Below are 25966 nucleotides of genomic sequence, written 5' to 3'. Positions count from 1 at the left end.
ACAAGAGCCAGTTTCCTAACAACAAACTCAGTATAGCTTGCCTCTCTTATGCCGATTATACCGATCCATAAAAAAAAGGAAATTAAAGCAGATCTTGGAATAAGAATTCCTTATTTCGGATGGTTAGTAATACGAAATTTCGCATACTGATAACCGATAGTTGGAAATAAAAATATTAGAGCACTAATCTACAGATAAGTAAATATCTTTCTACGTTTTGGACTTGGATATGGATGAAGTTTTATCATTGTCAATTTTGTGATCAATGACTCTATATTTTTAGAAACTAACAAAGCAAGTCAAGGAGAAATGAGCTGAAAGAACGGATAGAATAAATAATTACTTGAAACTACGGTATGATATAGATGAGTAGAGTAGATCAAAACGAAAGAGCTTGCTGCGAGGTAGCTATATTCATAGATAAGAAGTGAACACCTACATAAAAAGCAATTTACACGTAAATAAATAGATAGTAACAAAAAGATTAAAATTTGATAACTATATTACAATTCTTGACGTTTATGCTCCACAGGAATGTAAAATGGAGGAAACATAAGAGTCAATTCAAAAAAATACCTAGCAAATGCAATAAAATAGACTGTTAAAAATACAGCATTTTAATTCTTACCTAATCCTTTCGGTGATATTCCACTCTTAGACCTCGGATTGACTACCCAGTAGTAGTACTTGAGAGTGTGCACTGTCTGAAGCACGGTGGATACTCTCCTCACGTTGGAGTAGATCTGCGTATCCGACAAAAACTCCGTCGCCAAATAGGAGTAAAGTCTGGTCTGAACGGAGGCCGGCGTGTAGATCCAAAGGGCGGGATTGAAGAGGACATGGTCCAACAGCTGCCATGTTAAGAATGAAAAGCAAAACAACTAAATCAAAATAGTTCTAGCTGTTCCCGTACTTACCCATTCACATGTATGCTTTGTATTAAATCTTGGTAATGGCTAAATATTCAGGCTAGTGACATGTGCACTCAATTTAGGTTTAAACGTAGTAAAAATCCTAGAGTATGAGTTATTTTTTGTAATGATACAAACCAGGAAGTGCAAAACGGTACAGAGACGAAGAAAATTTTACAAAATAATAGAGAAATACGCTAAGGAAATAAATCAATTAACGTTAAAGGTGTGCCGTAAAAGATAGATCTAAGAAGAAAAACTGATGTATTTTAAACATTGCTCCTAAAATATTTGTTGCATCTGATAACCAAGATGTACTAAAGACTATGAATTTTTGTGAATAAGAGTTTGAAACAGTCTCTTCGTAAATGCTGAAGCACAAAAAACTTGGTGTACTATGTACAATGACTCCAGATATTGATCTGAAAGAAATACGAAAGTCCGGGTAGTTAAGATTGAATCGAGCAAGTCTGAGTCATGACAGTCTCTTGGGAAAATAACTGGGAAAGGTACTGAGAATGATATTAAAAATCACCATTCAGTGCTAAAAACAGTTGGACTATTTAAGTCCTTGACAAAAAAATTAAAGTTATTCTGAAGAATTGCTATCAAAAATTTCAATAAAGAAGTCTTTTGCGAAAGGAAAAACTGAATGATATATTACCATCAAAGAATTCATTCTATACATTATATTTACATATTTATACTACAAACTGCATTATTATCCTCTACTTAATGGTAAAAGATATCCATAATTGTCGAAATTAAAAGAAATATAAAAGAAAAAGCAATAAAACTGAAAATTATACAAACATTTTTACGTTATTTGGTATGAAGAAGTAAATACAAGAGAGGTGAAAAGATTAAGATCAATCAAAACTGAAAATCATTAAGTATTTTACCAAGATAAAGTAGTAATGACATATATAAAAATCTGAATTACTCCTTGTACATATTGTGTTCTTCTGTCTTATTTTTTTTATGAAACATAATACCGAACAATTTGTTAGATGGATTTAGCAAACAACTTATTAAAAAGACATCCATCCTCTCATCACAATGTATCTCCTCTGAAGAAAAGCTAAAATAACCATTTTCCTTGTCACACTAAGCCAATTTAATTCGTTAAAAATATTTTTGACTAAATCATTTTTAAATCGTACAAAAGTATTCATTACATAATAGTAACCAATAGAAAAGTTGCAAATAAATCATGAAAGCTGAAATTTTTTCTATAAATGCTGTAGCAGCCATTGTTTTACTATTTAGTTTAGAGAAGAGGCAAGATTGAGACAAAACTTACATGCATGGATAAGTACAGTATAAAGTTGGGGGAAAAAGCGTATACGTTGGGGGGAAATACTTTCAACCAGAATTGAACAGTTTTCGGTAACATAAATTTTTTTTTTATTTGGATAAGGTTATTTTTTTTCAGTGTTTTGTTTTATAAATTGGTCGTTCTTTAGAGGTTTATATCTTTAATGTTTGTTAATTATTTTTCAAAGAAGTTTAGTCAAAGCTTTGAGCAACTACAAACTCACCCGGAACAAACACATCGTGACGTATCAAAACGCTTCCACGTTTCAATCTATTTTTCTAATTTAGTGAGACATCCCGTATATTTGACTATGTCCTTACAGTCCATTCTCACACAAGATTGTGTGAGAATGGACCTAAGCCGACTTCCTATGAATACGCTCTGCGTGTTACAATTTATGGACTATAAGTTCAGAAATGTATATCGGTTAATCGGTTATTAACAAATTTTCATTAGAAACAATTATCAATGAAGAAAAATCAATGATATAATTTTTTAGTCACAAATAGTGAGATACACCATAAATCCCATAAATCGATAGTCATCATTAAGCTTTTCAATCCCTAGGGATTATAGCTAACGTCATAGAGTTCAAAATTTTATTCTTGGGTGAGGTGGATTATTCCTCTATGTCATTTGTAGCTGTGTGTCTTTGTTGCTGTCGTGACTCTTTTCCATTTCTTCTTGTCCTTGCACTAAACTTTCCAGTCTGTAACATTCATTCTTCTTATATCATCTTCAACATCATACAACCAGCTATTCTTCTAGGTCTTCCTCTACACCTGGACCATAGTGGCGTCCAGTTAGTCACCCTTCTCAGCATATCTGAGTGTGGGTGTCTCTGTATATGACCTATTCACTCTAAGCGAAGAGATTTTATGTATCAGACTATGTTTTCTCCCATTAATTCTTCTTCAATTTCAGCATGCGTTCATCCTTCTTTCTCCCACCCTCGTTACATTGGAGTTCAATATCGTTCTCATTATTTTTATTTCAAAGTTCAGTAGGCTATCTTCCTTTTTCTTGTTAATAGTTGTTGTTTCCATCTCATATGTAACAATAGGTCTAATTAAGGTCTTATATAGGTTCATCTTTGTTTATGTTTGTTTCTTGCTTAGAGTCTTGCGTCTCAATAGCTTCTCTTGTGTTTATAAAAATATAGAAAAGTCTTTTGAGTAAACTATAATCGTCAAACCATAAAAATTTCAAAAAAGAAACCTCTAAAGAATGATTATTGAACAAACCGAAAAACAAAAACAGTTTTCTGGCTTGTTTCAGTCTGATTCAATTCTGGTATAGATGCTTCCTACATCATGTCGTAAGTTTACACTTACGAAAATATTAAACTTAGTGCTGAATGATAAAAAATAAAGTAGAAAATATGTGTTCAAATATATTATAAAGAAGTATTAAAATAGTTTGACAAAAAAGTAAGATGAAAGCTTTTCTGGAAAGGAATAAAAACAATCAGTATAATTTATACCTAAATAAAAAAATGGTATTCTAAATAAAGTTTAATCACAATTTAGTTTAATTCATTCAATGGAGACATAACAATATATATATATATATATATATATATATATATATATATATATATATATATATATATATATAAAGATGGTGGTATTGTTGCCTGTTGATTTAAATATCAAGTGTTTTTTCTTGGAGATGCAGTCTATTTGGCCCAGGAAACAAAGAAAACTTTGACTTACTGTCAAGCTTTCGAATTTATTTTCAATTTTTTTTCAAGACATTTGTTGACAATAAAAATTATGTAGATATAATTATTTTTTTTATTGATTAACATATATTTATGAATACTATACAGTTCGTTTATGTGGAAAGCAAAATTAATAACAATAGTTTTTATTATTTTATTGTCGATGAAAAATAAATTAGTCTAGTCAATTTATCTCACGCATATATGAATTTTTTAATGTTGGGATGTCGATAGAAAATGAGATTACGATGGGCAACACTGCGCGCCGTTCACTTTCTACGAACCAGCTTCGTTGACCCGTCGCCAATAATTTATCATCATACAGTTGTTGTTTAAAGTTAGAGCATTAACAGCGTAGATCTTTAATTTATTTTTGTAAACAACATGTCTGTTTATACGCCCGCAGACAAAGTTCGTCTAATAAAATGGTTTTATGTTGGTAATTCCGGACAAAAGTGTGTAGAGCTCAATAATGGCATTAAACCAAGTCTACTGTAATCATCCACTACTCCTTCTCATTAAAAAGGAACTAAAACATGCAGAAAATATGAACATTAAAGTTAATTTTATATGGGTACCGTCACATACTGGAATCGAAGGAAACGAGGTTGTAGATAAAATACCAAAAAATGCACCTACTAACCCAAACGCAGAAGAGAATACGAAAGTTTTTCACACCGATCTGAAAGCATTCTTTAAAGAAAGGATTAATTCAATATGGCAGGATACTTGGAAGAACTCCCCAACCAAGCTGTACGAAGTTGATAAGAATCATAAAAAATTCCCAAAATTTAACAATAGAAGACAACAAGTAACCTTCACTCGCCTCCGGATTGGTCATACTCGGTTAACACACGACTACCTACTAAAACGTACTGATAAACCTATGTGTGACATGCGTAAAAGTGTCTTAACGATAAAACATTGTTTATTGTACGATGTGCAACGCAAAATGTATAACATACCATCAACATTAAACAGTGCTCTTGGAAAAGACAGTAATACTAAAAATATTTTCGCCTTTCTCAAAGACTGCAAGCTGATATCAAAAATATAATATTTTACTGTGTATAGATCTAGGTTTATTTCTATTTATGTATTGCTATAGTTAATATTCTATTGTTAAGTTCTAACTGTATCACAATCCATACACGCTAATAACCCTGGGTGGTTGATGCGTCATATAAGAGAAAAAAAAAGTTAATAGATTTATTTTTCTGTGTTTTTCTGAGAGGAGACCAATACCTTGCGTACAGTCAATTCATAATATTGTTAAAAATTTTGAGGGTTGTTATTGCCTAAAAAATTGCGGAAAATATCACGCTTAAAGAAGTGTCACCAGAAAAGTGACAGATGTTATGACAGATTGGGATACTGTTCAGTCGTAGAAGGTTAAATATTTAAATTATTTCTGTAGAAAATTAGTAAAGAATTATTTCTTATTTTATTAGAAATTATTTTTATTTTCAATAAGAGTATATATTTTGTTTTATGTTTTTAAACAAATGCGCTTTTATTTTTAATTCAACCACAAAAATTGTTTACGTTATTAAAAACCGATACAAATGCACAGCCTTATAAAGGTTAGTGTATTTTTATCGAGTTTATGTACAATAAGAAATGAACGGGACATACGTAATGAACACAAACTTCGAATTCGAATGACGGCGATGAGCATCCCATCCCTCGTTACCTGCTACTTAATGATTTTTAATGATTTTCTGTCGTGGTGTCGGAGGTGATCGGGAATTACAATTACCTCGTACGAGGCAACGTGGCCGATTTTAGCGCTTTCTGGAGTGTACCATATCTAATCCAAAACTTAACGTACTGTATGTTAATATGTAAAAATAAATGTTACTTAATTTGTCAATATCCGATTTTCTATTTACTTGTTTTGCTTTCCACATAAGAGAACTGTAGACTGTTCATATATATATCAATTTAATCAACCAAACATGATAACAATATAATTTTAAGGAACATTTTTTTAAATTATAATATGTGTGTGATTGTGCGTTTTGTAAAGTCAAATTTATTTGTAATCTCACGACTAGTAAGTAAAAAAAAATAATTATTATAACTACATAATTTTTATATTTATTTTTTGTCTATAGATGTCTTAAAAATGAATTGAATATATATATATATATATATATATATATATATATATATATATATATATATATATATATATATATATATAAACAACATAGCGTTATGATGTCATTTCGGCCTCATGGTCTCATCAGACGTGGGAGCTGAATACAAATAACACGAAAGACCAACAAATTGTTTCCCACTGAAGTGGTAAGCGTACAAAGGTGCCGTATACTTTGATGGCCATAAACGAAAACAATTTATTAATACTGTTTTCTGTCCTTTGGGCTACACGGAATGTGTAAATTACACTAAAATCGCTCGTGCAGTATATCGAAGCGGCATGAGCTGTGTGGCATGTAACATGTCCTGGTAAATGTACATGTCGTTGGTGTCTATATTCCTTAGTTCAGTTTGTTGACGTACCCATTCATCCAAAAATGATCCTGATCGATAGAGATGATTTTTTTATGAAAATTAGTTTCCAACTGCTCCAGATTCCGTTCAGCAACCCTGCACGTCGTTGACTATGGTCTTATACCTTCAGCGTCTGGGTCAGTTTGATTTTGTATGGAAGCAGGCCAAGGTAACGACACAAAAATGGCAAAGTTGTGATATATGAAAGACTGAGTTCTTGTAAGCAACGCGAAATCGACTGCCAAAAATTATCCTTCACAATCTGACGGATAGCGGCGATGTTTTCGGCAGATCTTGCATTTCGTCCACGTACGGATGTTGAGCGATTGTTTACTGAACCAATGGACTCAAATTTATCCATCACAGTCTTTCGGAAGGACAATTATAATGACCGTAAAATGGGCGAAGTACGCGGAAAGTTACCCGAAGAAAACATGGGTTATTGTTTGTTTTGAATAATTTAAGTTCAAACTAAATATTTTTGGATAGCCACATAGTTATCCTATTGTCTAAGCTAATATCTCTTCAAATTTTTAACCGAAAATTAGACTATATAACAAAAATCGTACATTACAAACTACCGACTGGTTAATAAACGTTTATGTTATACAGTGTAATAAAATCCACATCAAAATTTAATTAATAAAAGCCGCAGAGGTCAATATAAATTTACATTAAACTAATTTAATACTGCGTCATAAAATAAAATTATTTATTCCTTTACAGAAAAAACAACATATATACTGTATTCTATATAAAGGTCATTTTTAATTCCGTCGCAACTCATACAAAATGCAATAAAAATCAATATGAATTACTGTGCTATATTGGTAACTACAACTACAATAATTATTTATTATATTGTTTGTTTTAAATTGGTATATTCAGTTTTAATTTAACATAAAAGATACAGGATGTAACACAACATTTTACAGGGGTATTGCTGAGTATTTGCCGAAAATTGAACAAAGAAAATTTACGTTTTGAGATATATTTCATGGTAATAAAAGCTTTGAAGGTAATTGTGCCACTGTAGTTTTAGCACGCACTCTTGTGATAATTTGACGTGGTGCCATAAGATCAAGACCAAAAAGTAAAGATGTATTGTCATTAGCATCATCGATACTAAACTCATTCCTCCGGGTTTAATTGTTTGCAGTTTGATGCTATTCGTCCATCATAGCCTTGGTCTACCTCGTCATCTACTTCACTCGGGTTAATACGTCTAATTTTTTGTAGTGGTTATATATTTGGGTCACCTAATCTAATGTATTTATATCATTATGTTTGATTTTCTTGTTAAATAGTGGCTTATTGGATGTGTTGTATGCAGGATGTGAACGACTAAATGACAGTAAAATTCCCATAAAAGCAAACCTATGACAATCTTTATATCATCTAATAATTGTCAACTATATATTTATTTCTGGAAGGTCTGGCTTATTTTGTTCATTAGATTTTAAAGATCCTCATTGCAGTTAGCCAGTACTAAAGTATCGTCGGCATATGTTCAAGGTTAGGCCATTCATTACAATGGTGTCTGTTGTCTCCCTTAAGGCTGTCTTAAATATTTTCTATGAATCAAGTTGAACCGTATCTTCTTTTCATAATTACTTCATCTGGTAGTCCTGGTTATTAAATATCTAAGGGAAGATGCTTTTAAAGAACTAACCGCCGTTTTAATATTAGATATTTATTAACGGGAACTTTAGTATACAAACTACAGGACTTCTACGTATATAGTTCTTCCAGACAAACATAGCGTATGAAAATGTGAAAACCAGCCAACCATACTATTGAGAAGTTGTGCTGCAAAGATCTATATCTGAATAATTTTCAATTAGATTCACAATAAATGTAAAGAATGACTAAGTCGTTCTCAGCACGGCTTCAAAAAGGCAACTGGTACTCGACAAGCAATTCTAGAAATATCTTTAGTGCAGTACATATATCTAGAGATCAAAAAGATCCGTATACCTGATCCGTATAATAACACTACAAAATACGATACGATACAGGCATCATGAGGATCGTTTATTATAACCACACAGCTTGTGTTAGAACAAGGAAAAGTAAAACCAATTACTACTACGTAATGTATTTGATACTTAATATTAGTCCAGGAGCACCAAGGTATTCAGCAGGTACCAGAATACCATGAAGTCAATTTTACTTTCACCATAACGGCAGAACTGCTACTTATTTCTGAGTCCTTTTCTGAGAGTTTTGTCTCCGTGTTCATTGTATTCCTACACATCATCAACCTGTATGAGTCCACTGCTGGACATAGGTCTCCCTCAGATCTTTTCATCACTCTCCAGGTCGTCAGTCCATCTAGTTAGTGGGCGTCCTCTGCTCTGTATTGCTTCTTGTCTTGGTCTCCACTCGACAATACGTTTTGTCCATCGGTTGTCTGATAATCTGACGACGTGCCCTGTCCAATTCCATTTTAGCGACGCAATGTTTTCGATGACGTCTGTTGTTTTTGTTCTACGACGTATTTCTTCGTTTGGGATTGGGTCTCTCAGGAAAACACCCAACATCTGGCGCACAGGTAACACACATTGGTCAAAGATTTTCCTTTTGAGGCATATGGGTAGATCCGATTTATATACATAGTTTAATTTACTAAACCAGGCTAATCCTATTCGACGTGGGGGCTCACATGTTTGGTTATCTCTGCCCAACCAAATTTCATGTTCTAAGTACTTATACGATGTAGTGCGTACAATATCCCTTATATCAAAAGCAATATTTCGATTTAGTACTAGATTAGTATTTATTTGCATCTTGTTCAATTAATCTTTAGTCCGACCTCCAAGGAAACGTGATATAATTTTTCAAACATTATTATTGCATCATCGATACGATCGGATATAAGAACGATGTCATCTACAACTCTCAAATGACTGAGCTTCTCTCAATTGGATCGTTCAGATGTGCCTTCTTACAAGTATGTTCTAAAAGCGTCGTGAATAGCTTTGGAGAGACGGTGTCTCCTTGCGTACTCCTCGCTGTATACAAAATTTATTTGTTTTTGGTTCAAATAGTCTTACGCTAGCTGTGACATTTTGGTAGATATATTTGATTATGTTAGTGTAGCGATGGTCTATTCGGCATTCTGTCAATGTTTTTAACATTTTCTGATGGCTTATGGTATCGAATGCTTTCTCGTAGTCGACAAATATCAGTGCCAATGGTTTGTTGTATTCTGCAGATTTGTTATCGCCAGGGGATTTGTTATTTTCATTTCTAAAAGTGCCGTTTTGATTTCGTATAGAGTTATTTCTGGCATTTATGGTATTCCTACAGGCATGCTAGTGAACCAATCCCGTGTCAAGATTATACTCCCACAGAGTACATGTCATGGACACCATTGTGTTATACCGTGAAATTGTGGAAAGCGAGCGATTACCGCTTTCCACAATTACGTAGGATGCTGAACCTGTAGTGTAAGTGGCTGGCTGATGATTTGTTGATTAAGGTTGGTGTAGGTGTGCTGGCGTACTTTCTGATAGTTTGTGCTTAACTGAACAATAAGAGAAAACTGTAAAATAGAATGAAAGAGGGGATTGGGAAGACGTAGAAGTTCGTGATTGAAAAATATATGAGGTTGGATACATTAAGAGATTGGTTACGACCCACATTCACTGTTTCGAGGTACACAAAATTGAAAAATTGACACTATATCACTGAGATTGTTATCAGTCTTCAAAGGAGAGGTACTTAATTGCAGCCACCGTGTTATCATCTCAGTTGATCCACTGCTATTTACGTTGCCTAGACTTAATTCATCAAGTTAGGGATAGAGAAAGAATTGTCATATTGGTTGCCTCAATCGAAACGGCACTTCGTCCAAGGAGTAAGAATGATTGTTAAGTTTGAATAAAGCACTGTAAAAAGAAGATATATAGTTTCATTCACGTTTTAAGCTTTTAAAATTGTTCAATAATTCTGTGCCAAGGCCTTCTTTATAGCACCCAATCATCTTCAACATAAAATATAATGCTATATACAGAAGAAAATACCAAAAAATAGTCATAAATCCCACATTCTTATTTTCTACTTCTGATTTAAAAAATGTTCAGTAATTTAAGTATACGGCTATAAAACAATTTGTCACATCCCCTATAACTCTTTTAAACATTTCTTAAATAAAATAAAACACATAGGTGCTGCTATTACTAAAAAAGCATGCGATGCAACAAAAAAAGAAATAGCACAGTGCTCGCTAAATATACTTAAAACACTACTACCTATTATATTCCTATATCATTGAAACTAAGAATAAATGAATAATATTTACAACCAAACAATGTTATTTACAACTAAAAGGAGCCCATAACCTGTTTTGATATACGTTACACTCTTTTGGGACGAAACCTTTCGAACCACTGAAGATCCCAACAGCGCTGTTTAAGTATGACAGGAAAATGTTTTACAAATGGCCCTTTTTCAGACAAGTATCAATGGAATAATTGTACAAGAGCAATAATATTCATAGATACTATCTTTCTTAATGCTCTTCTTCTTATGGTGCCGTGCACCTATAGTGCGTTGGCGAATTATCTTAAGGTCAGACGTCTGTCTTTTGCGGCATGCAAAAGTTCGCCAGTGTTAGTTACGCCTGTCCAGTTCTTTATATTTCGCAGCCACGACATTTGTTTGCGACCTACTCCTCTCTTGCCCTCAATCTTTCCTTGGATAATTAGTTGAGGGATTGCGTATTTTTCCCCTCTCCGGATGTGGCCCAGGTATCCAATCTTTCGTGCCTTGATCAAGCTGAGCAATTCTCTCTCAGTATTTGCTCTTCTTAGGACTTCCTCGTTTCTCACCCTATCTGTCCATGGTATGCGGAACATTCTTCGCAAGGTCCACATTTCGAAGGCTTCCAACTTGTTAATGGAAGATATTTTCAACGTCTTAATGCTATTCTGTTCTATTTCTACCGAAACAGTTTCTGTATTGTATTTTGATACATATTTCCTTAACTCTCTTGATATTTTTTGCTTATTTAGCTTTTTATCCTGCCGTGTCTCTTTGTTCGATTCTTCTACTTTTTTCAATAACCTATTGGTTAACTAGCTTTTTTATTATGGACCTGATGATGGGCTGTATTTGTATTGCCCGAAACCGGTCGTCTAAGTTACAGTAGAAACCAATTGTAAGTCCTTTCTTTGTAACCCTTTGTGAATAGACTTATATGCAATCAATTCATCATTTTTGTAAAAACTTGGGAAGTCCGCATCGGAAGGATTTGACCCTTTACAGATTGTTTACGAGGATGATTGGCTATCCCGTGCCTGAATTTTGCTGGGGGAGGAAGGATGTTGCAGATGAAGAGCGTGCCGAGTGGCCTATAATTTTCAAAAGTGATTTAAACGTTTAAACAGTGACTTAGGTCACTAGTTTAGGTATTAGAGGCGTTGCTGAATATGTGGACCGTAATATATTAAAAAACTAACAGACAAAATTTTGCATTAGGAACTACTACTACTAAGGATTTCCACAGTTTTCACTGTCTTCCTTCACTCAACCGTTTTCTCCAATTTTCCCTGTCATTCCAGTCTCAATCTCGCAGGGTTCTTTTCTCCATAGCCTCGTCAATTTCATCTCTGAATGACCTTCGGGGTCTTCCTCTCTTTCTTCTTCCAATCGGGCTCCATTCTGTGATTTTGTTTATCCAGCGTCCTCTGTCCGCTCTTCTGACGTGGCCGTACCAGGATAGTCTCTTCTCCTCTATATAGTCGATTATGTCTGATTGCACTCCCATTCTCCGCTTAATCTCTGCGTTTTCAATTCTGTCTCTTTTTGTAAGTCTACAGCTTCTCCTCAGGAACTCCATTTCTACTGCTCTTATTCTACCTCTATTTCTCTTGTTTATTGTCCAGTTTTCGGACCCATATGTCAGGATACTTCTTGTCAGGGTATTATATATTCTCTTTTTTGTCTTTATCGTAATGTTCTTATCCCACAACACTGAGTTTAGTTGTCTTATACAGTTTCTTGTTTGTCTCAGTCTGTTGTTTATATCTTCTTCTGTTGTTCCCTGGTTCGATATTATGGTTCCTAAATACTTGAATTTATCTGTTCCATTTATTTGTCTTCCCTCGTCTATCTCTAGGTTTCTCATATCCTTGTTTTCTGTTGTTAGGTATTCGGTTTTCTCTAAGTTTATTTCCATTCCGTTGTTTTTATATTCTTCTTCTAGTTTTCTGAGCATAAAGCTGAGATCTTCTTCATCTTGTGCGATGACTACTTGATCGTCGGCAAAACTTAAGGTGTATAGGTATTCGTCTCTTACTGGTATGCCCATTCCTTCGCACTTTCTCCTCCATGGTTTGAGTGTCTTTTCCAAGAATATTTTAAACAGAGTAGGGGACGTAGCACAGCCTTGTAGAAGTCCTTTTGTCGTCTTAAATGGATTGTAGGCTTTATTTCCACATTTAATAGCTACTTTGTTTTCTTTGTATAGTGCTTTAACTGCTTTTATTAGTGTTTGTCGGATTCCGAGATCATTCATTGCTTCCCATAATTTGACTCTAGGTATTGAGTCATATGCTTTCTTTAGATCAACAAAGGCCAGATGGACCGGTCTACCTTTTGCCATTTTCTTCTCTATCAGTTGTTCTAATGTGTACGTATGATCTAAGCATGATTTTCCTACTGTGAACCCTGCTTGGTCTTCTCCAATTTTTCCTATTATTTCAGTTTCTAGTTTTTCCTTAATAATTTTCCCGTAAAGTCTACCTACCGACGATATTATACTAATTCCTCTATAGTTTTCACATTTTTTCCTGTTTCCTTTCTTATGTATGGATGTGATGTATGCTTGTGTCCATTCCGCAGGTATTTCTTCTCCATTTCTCTTTCGAACATTCTATGTAGCATGCGGAATGACTTTTCCGTTCCGTTTTTAATTAGTTCGTTTGGTATTCCTCCGGGTCCTTTGGCTTTTTTGTTCTTCAATGTCTTGATTGCTCTCTTAACTTCTGCCAGGCTTATTTATATCTGGTCGTATGCCCCATTTCCTGCATGTTCTATATTCTCTTCCTGAAATTGGGGACGGTTTTCTGTAAGTAGTTCTACGTAGTATTCTTGCCACTCGTTTTCACTAATTTTGCCGATCTGGGTTTTCTCTGTCTTATTTCGTTGAAGTGCTTTTAATATTCGCCATGATTCTGAATTTCTCGTTCCTCCGATATGTCGTTCTATTTCTGTGCATGCTTGTTCCCATCGTTCGTTCTTTTCATTTGTTACTCTTTTCTTTACCTCTCTGTTTTTCGCTCTATATAGGTCTAAGTCTTCCTGTTTTTTGGTGTTTAGGTATTTTATGTGTAGTTTTTTCTTTTCTTTTATGCATTTCAATGTGTCTTCCCTTAATTTGATATTCTGATGGGTGTTCCTTTGGTCGTCTTCTCCAAGAGCTTCTAAGGCAGCTGAAATCAGGCAGGTTTTTATGTGTTCATGCATTTCATCTTACGTGTCATATCTGAATTCTTCTAGTTTTTGGTCTAGTCTTCTTTTGTATATATCTTTTATTGATTCTTCCTGCAATAGATGTAATTTGAGCCTCTTTTCGTTTATTGTCGTTCCCGTTGTAACAATCGATGAATGTTTTTGTTTTGTCCAGATATAGGGGAATTCCATCCATGCCACCACAAGTTTGTGATCTGTTCCACACTCTGCCCCTCTTTTCACTCTGGTGTCTTTCACTTTGATGGAGCTTTTGTGGTTCATGATAATGTAGTCAATAATGGATCATAGTTTTCTTGTCTTATTAGGAACTAAACATAAGGAAAGTGTGTGCTAACTAAGTTTGTGCCCCGACTCCTAACTGCGGAATAGGAGATGCATCGTAGCGACATTTATTCTGACAGTCTGAAATACATTGCAAAGGATTCTTTTACGGATCAGAACTATTGAAGAAATATGGATTTTTCAATATGATTTTGAAACCAAACAATCCATGCAGTGGAAGACTTAAAATTAATTATCCGAGAGAAAAATGTGAGGAAGGTATGCCTAAATTTAAGTCGATGTTGACTGTTTTTTTTTTCTACAGTGGTGGTCTAAGGGGTGAAATGTAGTTTCATTCTACATCAAATGAGTAGGTACCACAAAATCAAAGGGTTAATCAATATTACTATTAAAATTTTTTACGAACAATCCGAGAAAAAATTCTCTAAAATAGGTCCGAAATGTGGAAAGAGAACTCTTGGAGCCTCCATCACAACAACGCACGAAAAAACCAGGATACAATCATAGAGTACCCACTCTATTCGCCAGATTTAACTCTCAGTGACTTCTACCTCTTCCCAAAAATCAAATTCTGCTTGAAAGGAACCAAGCGGGTGTTATTAGACGACGTAAAACAAAAATAGGTGCAGTTAATCAACATTTTGTCAGAATATGACATGCAGCACTGCTTCGCAGAGTGAAAGGTTCACATATAGGGATATAGTGGTGCGGAAGGAGAGTATATTAAAGAAGAAAACAATGAAAAATTGTAAGAAATTGCTAAATACATGATAAAGATGTTATACTGATAGTCTCGAGACTGAATTGAATACAATTGAATATTTGTAAATAGCAGTATTGAACTAATTGGGTATAAAATCTATTTTATCAATACAAAACTGATTTTTTTACTTCAATAAGTTTTCATATCGTCCTTGTAAACACATATTTGGTAAAGGGCGGCGGAGTAAATCTCAAAACAAATAAATCGACAAACAAAATGACTGCCTGTTCTACGCACACGTGTAAATTACACATTTAATGACTAGTTATTTTCAGCAATTATACCTGCAAACGAACAAAATTACAAATTAAATAGAAAACAACGACACAGTTAGCTGTTTGTAAATGTAATACCAATTAGTCATGAAATGTACACGTTGGGATGCTGTTTGCTCTTTGTACTTTTTATTTTTGATTCAGCTGCACATTTTCAGCATTTGCACGTGCAGGTGTTTCGGCGTTTTTAACTCAAATATTTTGAATATTTCTTGCCCTTTTATTGTAAAATACTAAAAGAGACACCGAAAAAATAAACAGGGGTAAATAAACCTAAAAAATTATAGAGACATGGTTGCAATGAATGAAAACAGATGCATTGGAGTAATGTAAGTAGTCAGAATGGAAGAAAAAGGGCACTTAGAATGGGAAAAAAAAAATTATGCAATAAGAGATAAAAAGAAATTGTTGGAGAAAAAAACTTCAAAATTTTGAGGGCATATCTAGAATTAATTACACCATTAAAACTCGGCCTTATTCACAAAGATTGATCGAAAAAGAGTAAAGCTATAAGTGTGCTTTACTATGCAGGTCACTGAACCGTTTTCCGGTTGAAAAAAATACTTTTCGAAAGAGACAAAAAATTGGAACATAGTCTCTTTAAGTTCATTGAGCGAAGAAGAGGCTATGATGAAAAATACATAAGAAAAAATATCAAACATAGTTTTTTTTCTTATTTGGGCTAGACTAATGTTATACTAACCTCGTATTTTCAGCAAAAATGTCAAAATTAATCACATAACAACCTGTTAATATGCCAAAACATTTTACTTATGTTTAACCCAAGCCTATAACCTCGAAATAAATTTTTTGGTTTGTCTTCTTAATAAAAATTTCTTGTTTTCAAAATTAAACCAAGAATACAACTTTATCGACCACCCACGACATTCAGCAGATTTAGACTCGTGTTACCATTTACTGCTCCCAAATTTATTCGGAAAACGGTAATTTGGCACATAAGGATGATGTTATAGTCGAAACTTAACACTATTTCGAAGAGTATGAAAAAATTACTTCTAACAATATTAGATATGTCGACACCATAATATTGGCAGATACTACGACTGTAGGGTCCTTAGATAAGCTCAGTCATTAGTGCGAAGATTTTGGATAAAAAATATACACTATATATAGAAGATGGACACCATAATTATACGCAAAACTAATTGCCCAAATCGAAAACTTAATACAGCTGGAGAAGAAATTCAGCTAGCCATACAGTTTATGGACTTAAGCTAATCTATAAGCAAACGAAGGAATATGTAGAACCAGAACTTTTTATTCCGAATATTTCTATATATTAATTTTTATTGCATGCATACACGAGATGATCTTTATGTACAACTAACTACAGCTAATAGTGCAAACTACTTAAAAAGACTAAGGTAGGACTTGTCGGGTTGAAACGCGTAGTTTTGGCTGCGTCTAGCTTTCGATTCCCTCTATGGAGTCATCTTCAATGTTATCCTTGTCTACAGTGGGAACTTAGCAAATTGAGACATCAAAATTAGACACATTCTCACAGAAGAATCTACAGAGGGGGCCGAAGGATCGACGCAATCAAAATCATCGTCGTTCACACATTCGATTTGTTTTATAACTGGGTAAATTTAATATTTAAAACAAATTTTGGTTTCTTACGGTATTCATACGGTATATATCATATTCTCAAGGTATATAAAATATCTTACATAAAACCCTTTTGATCTCCAAAGAAACAAACAAACGTAAAATTTATCGTTACAAGAAAATTCTATAACTTATGTATTTTACACAAGCCTAACAAGCGGAATAACTTTATGAGATAAAAACATTTAAACTATTGACCAACCGTCGGAAATTTTCACAGAAACTGTCATATAGGTAATTAGGGCCTATTCGTCGCGAACTGGAATGATTTCTTAGTACCGTTACCCCTGAAATTGCGTCAGATATTATTAAATATTATGCAGCAATGATGATAGTATAATAGTGCTTTTTGAGCAGCTCATTGTTGAGTAAAATTTCTTTCTTCGAGTCATCTGACCAGAGGTCTTTTATTTTACAACACTATAGATCATGCAGACCATTTCTTCACGAGTAAAATTATCTAAGCGGTTCTGCTTTCTGTGTTCTTTCCAACAAGTTGTTTGAGCAGTTTTTAAATTTAAAGCATCATTCTCGTCTGACCTTGTCAGACGAGATTGCGATTTCTTCTAACTTAGTAGAACACCATTATCTGCTTGATACACCATGTAAATACACCTAAGCCGAATATTAGCTTACCGGAGCAAAAGTCGCCGAAGGAAAGATGGCAAAATATGGAAGTACTCTCAAATTTCACGAATTCTAAAAATGAGGGTGATCAACTGCTTAATATAATTAAGATATAAGATATATAATTAAGAATTAAGATAGACGCCACTGAAATGTTCTGTTGAAGTATGTTACGTATTTCGGAGACCGACCACAGGACAATGGACAATTAAAATACTTTGGACATGCTATGAGAGCAGACACAGAAAACTAACATGTGTCATAGATATATTAACTTGTGTTTCTTAATAGATTCTTACAGCGTCTTCCCATGACTTGACTATTTGATACACTAACCACCCAGGAAATTTTAACATTCATCTATAGCATCGCATCTCAAAAGCCTCCAGTCGTTTAAAAGATGCTTATACTAAAAGTTGTGGCCGTATTCTTGACTTGTTTCTGCTATAATTAGTGTAAGCGGGCCTTACAATTATCTGTTAAGATTATTGTGTGGTATGCATATCTGAAATGAATCAGGCGTGCTCCATTTATTGGTACCACATCATCGATGTCTTCCAGGACTGCTTCAATATCTCTTTTAAGTAGATATTAAAAAGTAGATGAAACGCACCTGGCGGATCATAAGGGCCTTCACATTTTACTCTGTTTCAACTTGTCTTGAGTAAAATGTCTTTAATCTTTCCTATCAGCCTCTCTTGGCTAACTCTCGTTTTTTTCCGACCCCGAATGGCTATTAGGTTTCCGAGGGCAGACGGATCACTACATTTACTCCTACTACATACTCTTCACAAATCCTGGTCCTCCAAGTCTGGGGGTTTGAACGATGGGCCAGCACCCCTTCTTCTAGAAAAAAGTTATTTGCTAAAAATTTCGATCAAGAGCCTCGGAATAAGGACGGAAACAAAAGACGACGACTGCTACGAAAAAGGACTATGAGATTGGCCACATGGAATGTACAAGGTCTAAGAACCAAGGAAACTGAAGTCTTTCAAGAATTAGAACGACAACAAATAGACATATGCGTTCTTACAGAAACAAAAAAGAAAGGAAAGGGAAATGAAATCAAGAACGACTATATTCATTTATACAGTGGAGTTGAAAAATCATTAAGAGCAAAAAGAGGTGTGTCTATAGCCGTGCATACAAAACTCAAAAACAATATCAAGAGTTGGGAAGAGATAGACGAGCAGATCATTATGATGGATCTTGAGAAACATGGGGAGACGATAGTTATAATAGGAGTATATGCTCCTAGTGACGATTCTGATACAAAAGTTAAGGATGAATTCTATGACAAATTGCTTGACGTGTTGACCCATGTAAACCGATCCAAAGAAATATGCCTATTAGGAGATTTCAATGCTCGGGTAGGCAAAAAATTACAAGACAATGTGGTAGGAAGATATGGTGAAGACAAAATAAACAACAACGGAGAGCGACTCATTGATCTTTGTGAAACATTACAGCTTAAAATAATGAATGGATTTTATCAGCACAAAGATATACATAAATTTACCTGGGAACAACCAAAGAAAAAGATAAAATCTATAATCGACTATCTCATCCAACCAGAAAACAAAAGGCTCCAAACAAATGACGTAAGGGTGTATCGTGGTGCCGAATGCGGATCTGACCACTATATGGTGGTCGCAAAAATAACCATACACTACAGGAAAGTAAACAAGAACAAAATTGAACAGGAGAAGGTAGCAGCTTCCACAAAGATAAGATATAATATTGATAGCCTCAAACAAGAATCAGTACAATTCCTCTACAAACTTAGACTAGCCTCAAAACTAACTCACTTAACTCGAAGAGAAACAGCCGAAAAAGAATATCAAGATATAAAAAATTGCATTCATCAGGCGGCCAAAGAGGCATTGGGGTACGAAGAAGCTGACAAAGGAAAAAATCCTGAGTGGTGGAACGAAGAAGTAGGAAAATTAATTAAAGACAAAAAAAAAGCTTATCAAACATGGCTATCCACGAAAGACTCAGAAGACCGCAGAATTTACAGCAGACTCAACAGGGAAGCAAAGAAGGAAGTCACTAAAAGAAAAAACGAAATGTGGGAAGAGAAATGCGAAGAGATGGACCGATGCTTAGGAGGAACCAAAGTGACACAAGCTTGGAAATTCATAAAAAGTGTTAGAAAAGAAAGAAAAGATGAGGGAAATATAAACCTGATTCAAAATAAAAAGTGGGAAAAATATTACGAAACGCTATTAACAGAAAGTAGGCACGAATTTATGGAAAGACCTGACCATATCTCAATGACAGAAAACTCAGAGGTGCATAAGATAAACAAAGAAGAACTGAAAAAAGAATTGAAACAAATGAAAAATGGAAAAGCACCCGGGCCTGGAGACATTCCCATCGAGTTGGTGAAACATGGACCGGATGCTCTTTTGACAAGCATAGTGAATATTTTTAATAAATGCTTAATTGAAGGCCAAACGATTCCAGACGATTGGAATTTGGCCCACATTAGCCCCATTTATAAAAAGGGAGACAGAAAAGAATGCGGAAATTATAGAGGCATTAGCGTAACTAGCTCGCTGGGAAGGTTATATGGTCGTATATTGAAAAGAAGAATAGAAGAGGAGTATAAAGAAATTGAAGAACAAAGCGGCTTCAGAGCAGGAAGATCGTGCGTGGACAACACATTTACCCTTCAACAAGTAATTGAAAAACGAACAGCTAGAAACCTCCCTACGCATCTGGTATTTATAGATCTGGAGAAGGCTTATGATACAGTTCCTTTAAAACTCTTATTTAGTGTCTTGACGAAAACGGACCTTAGTAAAACATATCTAAAAGCAATACTGAACATCTATAAATGTCCTCAAAGCACTGTAAAAACAGGAAATACTTTCTCAAGGGTATTTACACTAACGAAAGGCTTGAGACAAGGATGTTGTCTTTCCCCCACCCTATTCAAAATATATATCCAAGAAGCACTGCACCAGTGGAGACAAAAATGTGCGGGAATGGGGCTGAAGCTTAACAACCATTATCTGACAACGCTGTTCTTTGCAGATGATCAAGTACTAATTGCAAGCTGTGAAGAAGATGCAGATTATATGCTTAGAAAGCTCAAAGATGAATACGAAAAATGGGGGATGAGTATGAATATGTCTAAAACAGAATATATGCGAATAGGGAATGAAGACGAAGACCCGGATTTGGAAATTAGACAAATGAAAAGGTGCTACGAATACAAATATTTGGGAAGTATTATCTGCAGTAAAGGAACAACGGAACGAGATATAGACTATAGAGTGCAACAAGGCAGGAAGAGTGTTCAAATTCTGAATTCGATACTTTGGTCCAACAAAGCTACTATGAGAACTAAAATGACTATCTACAAAGTAATTGTAGAGCCCATTCTTACATATGGAGCAGAATGTTGGCAAATGACAGTAAAAGGAAAGAAAAAAGTTGACACGGTTGAAATGGACTACCTAAGAAGAGCTTGCCGTATATCAAGAGTAGAACGTATACCTAATTCTGAAATTAGAAGAAAAACAGATAGAGTACATACAACCTCTGAAAGAATAGAAACTAGACAGTTAATATGGTATGGACACGTACAGAGGATGGACGACAACAGATGGCCAAAAAGAGCTATGGAATACAATCCAACTAATAGAAGGAAACGAGGAAGACCAGCCAAGTCTTGGATACAAGGTGTTATTGAAACCATGAAAGATAGAGCCATTGATGAAGACACCTGGAGAAATAGAAAAAGATGGCGATCGAAATGCGGGAAGCGGCAGAAGCTGTAGGATCCCCGCTTATATATATATATATAAAAAGTAGGACGGACAGTACGTATCCCTGTGTAACATCACTCTTTATTAAAACATCTTCGCTTAGTTGTTTGTCTGTTCTGGTCTTCAATATCCGGAGTAAAGAAACCCCGAGGAATTATTGGTTACTGTCTACATGAAGCTTCCCTAATAGTCCAAGACAGAGAAGAATGGAATCACCGGAGAAAATAAGAAGACAATGAGTCCGATTGAATACGGATGTTTTAACTCCATGAGATATTCATATTTACCCAATATTGAGTGAAATGAAGACAAATGAAGGCAAATGTATAATATGTAAAAGCTGAATTCATAATAAAACCATAATATCAAAGATCTTTCATCTCAAGTAGTAAAAATTAACTGGAATTTTGCTTAGGGTACCCTAAGACAGACATATGACAAATGGAAGTAGATTTACATGTAGCCGCCATTTTATGGGTGTGACCATTTGCCGCCATCTTGTAATGAGGCACAAGGCTACGTAAGTTTACATAGTGAAGAGCTCCTTACTCAACCTTACTCATCTACTGATGCAACAAAATAATTATACATTGACAAACAAGGAATGAGAAATAGAAAGGGAAAGGTCGCCACTTAGATGGCAGATTAAAATGAAACAAAAAGCTGGAACCAGATAGATTCAAATAGTCCAGAGTAAAGGACGTTGGAGGAAACAGGGCGGATGTCTATATGGATGTTATTGGCTGATTAAACATATCGTCTCTGAACATGTTTTGATAGAAGTTGGTTTTGATCTATTCAAATAATCTGGTGTACATAGATATCATGATGTACTCAATAAACACTGAATCACAACAATAAAAAATTCTTCATGAAAAACAACGAGTTTGTCGGTTCTTTAGCCGATTTTGTACACTTAGTTGGTCTAACTAACTTTCCCAAATATTCACATACTTATGGGCGTGTTTATGTGCCGCCATCTTGAAATAAGACACGATTATACGTAAACTTGCATCGTGAATAATAGCGTTATTTTCTGGTCTAGAGTCAACGATAGGGGAGGATGAAGGAAAGATGGCAGATCGTCTCTGAACATTTTTGCTAGTATCTAGTATCGTGGTGTATTCATAAAAGACTAATTGACAATAAAAAATTCTTCATGTGGAACAAAAGGTCTCTCGGTTCTTCAGCCGATTCTTTAGGCTTAGTTGATCTAACTAACTTTTCAAAATATTCACATGTATATCAAAGTTGCCGGTCTTGTTAGGCTTCAATAATTTGCTTTCATACATTATTTAATATCTTCTCCTGATCGGAGAGCAAGTTAAAAAAATTTCGATTAAATAAACGTACCGAACATATAAAGAAAACAAAATCAATGCCAGTTATGAATTTGGTCTACCGTAGAACATTTCTTACTTAATTAACCCGTACCTTTATTTAGAAACCAAAATTTTCAAAATAGAAGCAATATCTGAACGTCATATTTTCTTGACATAGTAAACAGGTTGAATAAGAAAATTTGCAGTGTTCAGTTTGTAGAAATATACTAGAAATGTAACTGTATAAAAGTACAAATATACCAGTAAATGATAGAATAGTAAATTAAGTGATAATTTCTAGTACATTCCAAACCAAACACCAATTCAAAAATATCGATAACACACTTCATTCCTTACATACCTGTTTCAAGAGCAGTTCGCTATTGGCACTTAGACAGGTAACTAGATACTTGGTGAGGCTGAGGAACGATCCTAGGACATCTATCGTTAGATGGTCTCTCGACGACCTTTGCAACATAAAACTAATAACTAGGAATCCTCGGTTTTGGATCATGTGTTGCTGAACAGTTGGGGAAGTTTCCACCAATTCGCAGATGAATCCCAAAAGTTTAGCGCTGAAAAAAAAGTTTGTTTTGATTATAGTGTGATCAGGTAAATACACAATAGATTCCGTTTGATAATATAATATATTATTTGAGTAAAGATTGTGTATTATACAAATATCTACTATTGTTTATATTGTTTTATATTTTTAAATGTAAAGCGTCAGGATTATTAAGGTGTCGCTTCTGCTGGGTAAGCAATTCTTCTTCTTCTTCTTCTTCTTCGTCTAGCCATTCACGTCCACATCTGAACATAAGCCTCTTCAAGTCTTCCTTTCCATTGTTTTTTATTGTACGCTATTTGTAGCCAATTTTTCCCGGCAGTCCTTTTTTAGATCATCTGTCCATCTCATAGGAGGTCTGCCTCTGGGTCTTTTGTGTTGGTATGGTCTCCAGGTTAAAATTGATCTGTGCCATTTGTTTAGTACGCTCCTAGCTACATGTCCAGCGTATTCCCCTTTCAACTTTAATGATTTTTGCACCACATCGGTGACTTTGATTTTCTGTCTTATCCATGTGGTTGTTTTCTTGTCCTTAAGTGATATACCTAGCATTGCTCTTTCCATCGCGTGTTGAGTGACTCTAAGTATATTCTTTTTTGTGATTGTCCATGTTTGTGCCGCATAAGTTAATGTCGAAATAATGCATGCATCAAAAACTTAAGATCTAAGATGTAATTGAATTTGTTGATTTCTGAGTATATAGTTCAGTTTACCGAATGCTGCCCAGATGACATAATCCTGATAGCTACTGACCTACAAGAAATGCAAACCATGCTTTTAGAAATACATACCGAATCTTTTAAAATAGGACTGAAAATGAATTTAAACAAAACAAAAGTCATGCACTCCGACGACACCGGGACAATAATAAACGATAAAGTTATAGAAAAAGTTAAAGAATATATATACTTAGGACAAAAAATAATACTAAATAGGGAAATTCAAACCGAAGAAATAAAAAGAAGAAGAAAGTTAGCTTGGGCAGCATTCGGGTAAGCAATAGGGTGATTTAAATACCACTTTACATTCGATTAATAAATCAGAATAACTGTAGACTTCGTCAAGTAAAGATTAGTTGTTATTCTCTCTTAACTACTTAATTCCCTAGTACTTGAAAGGCCTATATTAACGTATACAACATACGTATTACGAATAAATTAGCAAAATAACTAAATATTCCTCCTCCTCTTTTCTCTTAACAGCATCTTAAACATCTTTTCTCCTTCGTAAGGAGGTATCTAGTGGCATCATGTAATTTGGTTTACTATTTCTGTCCAATTATCCCTCTCCTGTGCGTGTTGTTTTGCTTCGGAGAATGAGCAAGCAGTGATGTCCTTTATTTGACCATCGTACTGGAGATCTTCCTCTGGATATTTTACCCGCTACGTTACCTTCAACTATCATTGGCTCCATGCCTTCTCTTCTTCTAGTTATATGTACAAAATATCTCAAATGTTATAGTATATTTTGGTTGATAGTTGTGATGAGTCTAGTTTTTATGTGAAGTTCTGCTAGAATTGAGTTATTTGTGCGATGGGCGGTCGACAGTATGCACAACATTACGATAGACCCACATTTCGAATGCCATTATATGCTTTGAATCAGCTTTTTTTATTGTTTAAGTTTCTGAAGCATAGGTGGCATATCAATGCTCGAACAAGGCGTCATTTTGTGTTTTTTGTGATGTCAGTGTTCTTCCAAATTTTTGTGAGTTTGGCTGTTGCCGATCTGGCCATTGTGATGCGTCGGCGGATCTCATCTTCGCATCCTCCACTGTAAGTATTAACGGAGCCTAAGTAATTAAATTACCGGACCACTTCGTAACCTGTCATGTTTCTAATCTCTTCTTGGTTGTTTCTGATTCTATCGATGATCATCACTTTGGTTTTCTGCATATTTATTTTTAAACCATATTCCGTACTCACCGTGCCTAGCCTATTCATAATTTGTTCCAGTTCTTCTGGTGATGACGCCAATATAACAGTGTTATCAGCATAACGTAGGTTTTTTGATTTTTCTTCCTCCTATCTTTGCTCCACCTTGCCATTCCTCAAAAACTTGCCGCATAATATGTTCACTATATATATATATATATATATATATATATATATATATATATATATATATATATATATATATATATATATATATATATATATATATATTGAATAGAATAGGGGATATTAAGCATCCCTGTCGAACTCCAGATTTTAATTTTAAGTCTGAAGTAAACTAAATATTATTCAAAGTTATTATAAACTATTAATTGTTATATACTTTTTAATAAAACAAAAAATGATCTATTGAATACTGATAAGTGATGTAAATTTTCGTTACTTTAAATATTAATACCCGGTACTCTATACTCGTTACTTTCGGTACATTTAGTCTTCAGTTACAGTACAATATTTGTGACTTTAGTGATTAGTATTTAAAAGGTAGTAGTAATAGTCTTCGGTACTTATTAACAAAAATAGTCCAAACTTGGTTAAATGTGATTTTATTAAACATAATAAAAACTTATTTATATTTTATTTAATATACATAATATTTTCACAAAACACAAACTAATCGACAAACCGAAAAAATAAAAATAGCATATTTTTTCCCAACTTCACTCAAATCAAACAAAAATTTTAAACTAACAAAGTGAAATATTAGATTCTTTTTCTGGACCATAGTTCTGCCTATTTCTTGTCATTTATATTAAAAAACAGTAGGTTTTTTTTTATTACGGTTGTAAGTAAATGATAGTGTAAATATCAAAGAAACCCCC

The 25966-nt window shown here is 34.3% G+C and overlaps 1 protein-coding gene across 10 annotated transcripts in view; it reads right to left on the bottom strand.

Annotated features, from left to right (window-relative positions):
- Positions 1-25966, bottom strand: part of rg (A kinase anchor protein rugose) — a 742603-nt gene that overhangs the window by 514014 nt on the left and 202623 nt on the right. For 7 of the 10 annotated variants that reach the window (XM_072537071.1, XM_072537077.1, XM_072537078.1 and 4 more), the window contains exons 12-13: positions 22987-23200; positions 629-881 (exon numbers count right to left, since the gene is read on the bottom strand). In XM_072537071.1, the coding sequence (XP_072393172.1) occupies positions 629-881; positions 22987-23200 (467 nt within the window). The remainder of the gene's footprint in view (positions 1-628; positions 882-22986; positions 23201-25966) is intronic. The other 3 variants (XM_072537073.1, XM_072537081.1, XM_072537076.1) reach the window with 1 other exon arrangement.

The sequence above is a fragment of the Diabrotica undecimpunctata genome, chromosome 7, assembly GCF_040954645.1.
Source record: "Diabrotica undecimpunctata isolate CICGRU chromosome 7, icDiaUnde3, whole genome shotgun sequence".
Lineage (NCBI taxonomy): Eukaryota > Metazoa > Arthropoda > Insecta > Coleoptera > Chrysomelidae > Diabrotica > Diabrotica undecimpunctata.
Note: the sequence above shows the minus strand (reverse complement) of the source record. Positions and strands in the feature narration are given on the sequence as shown.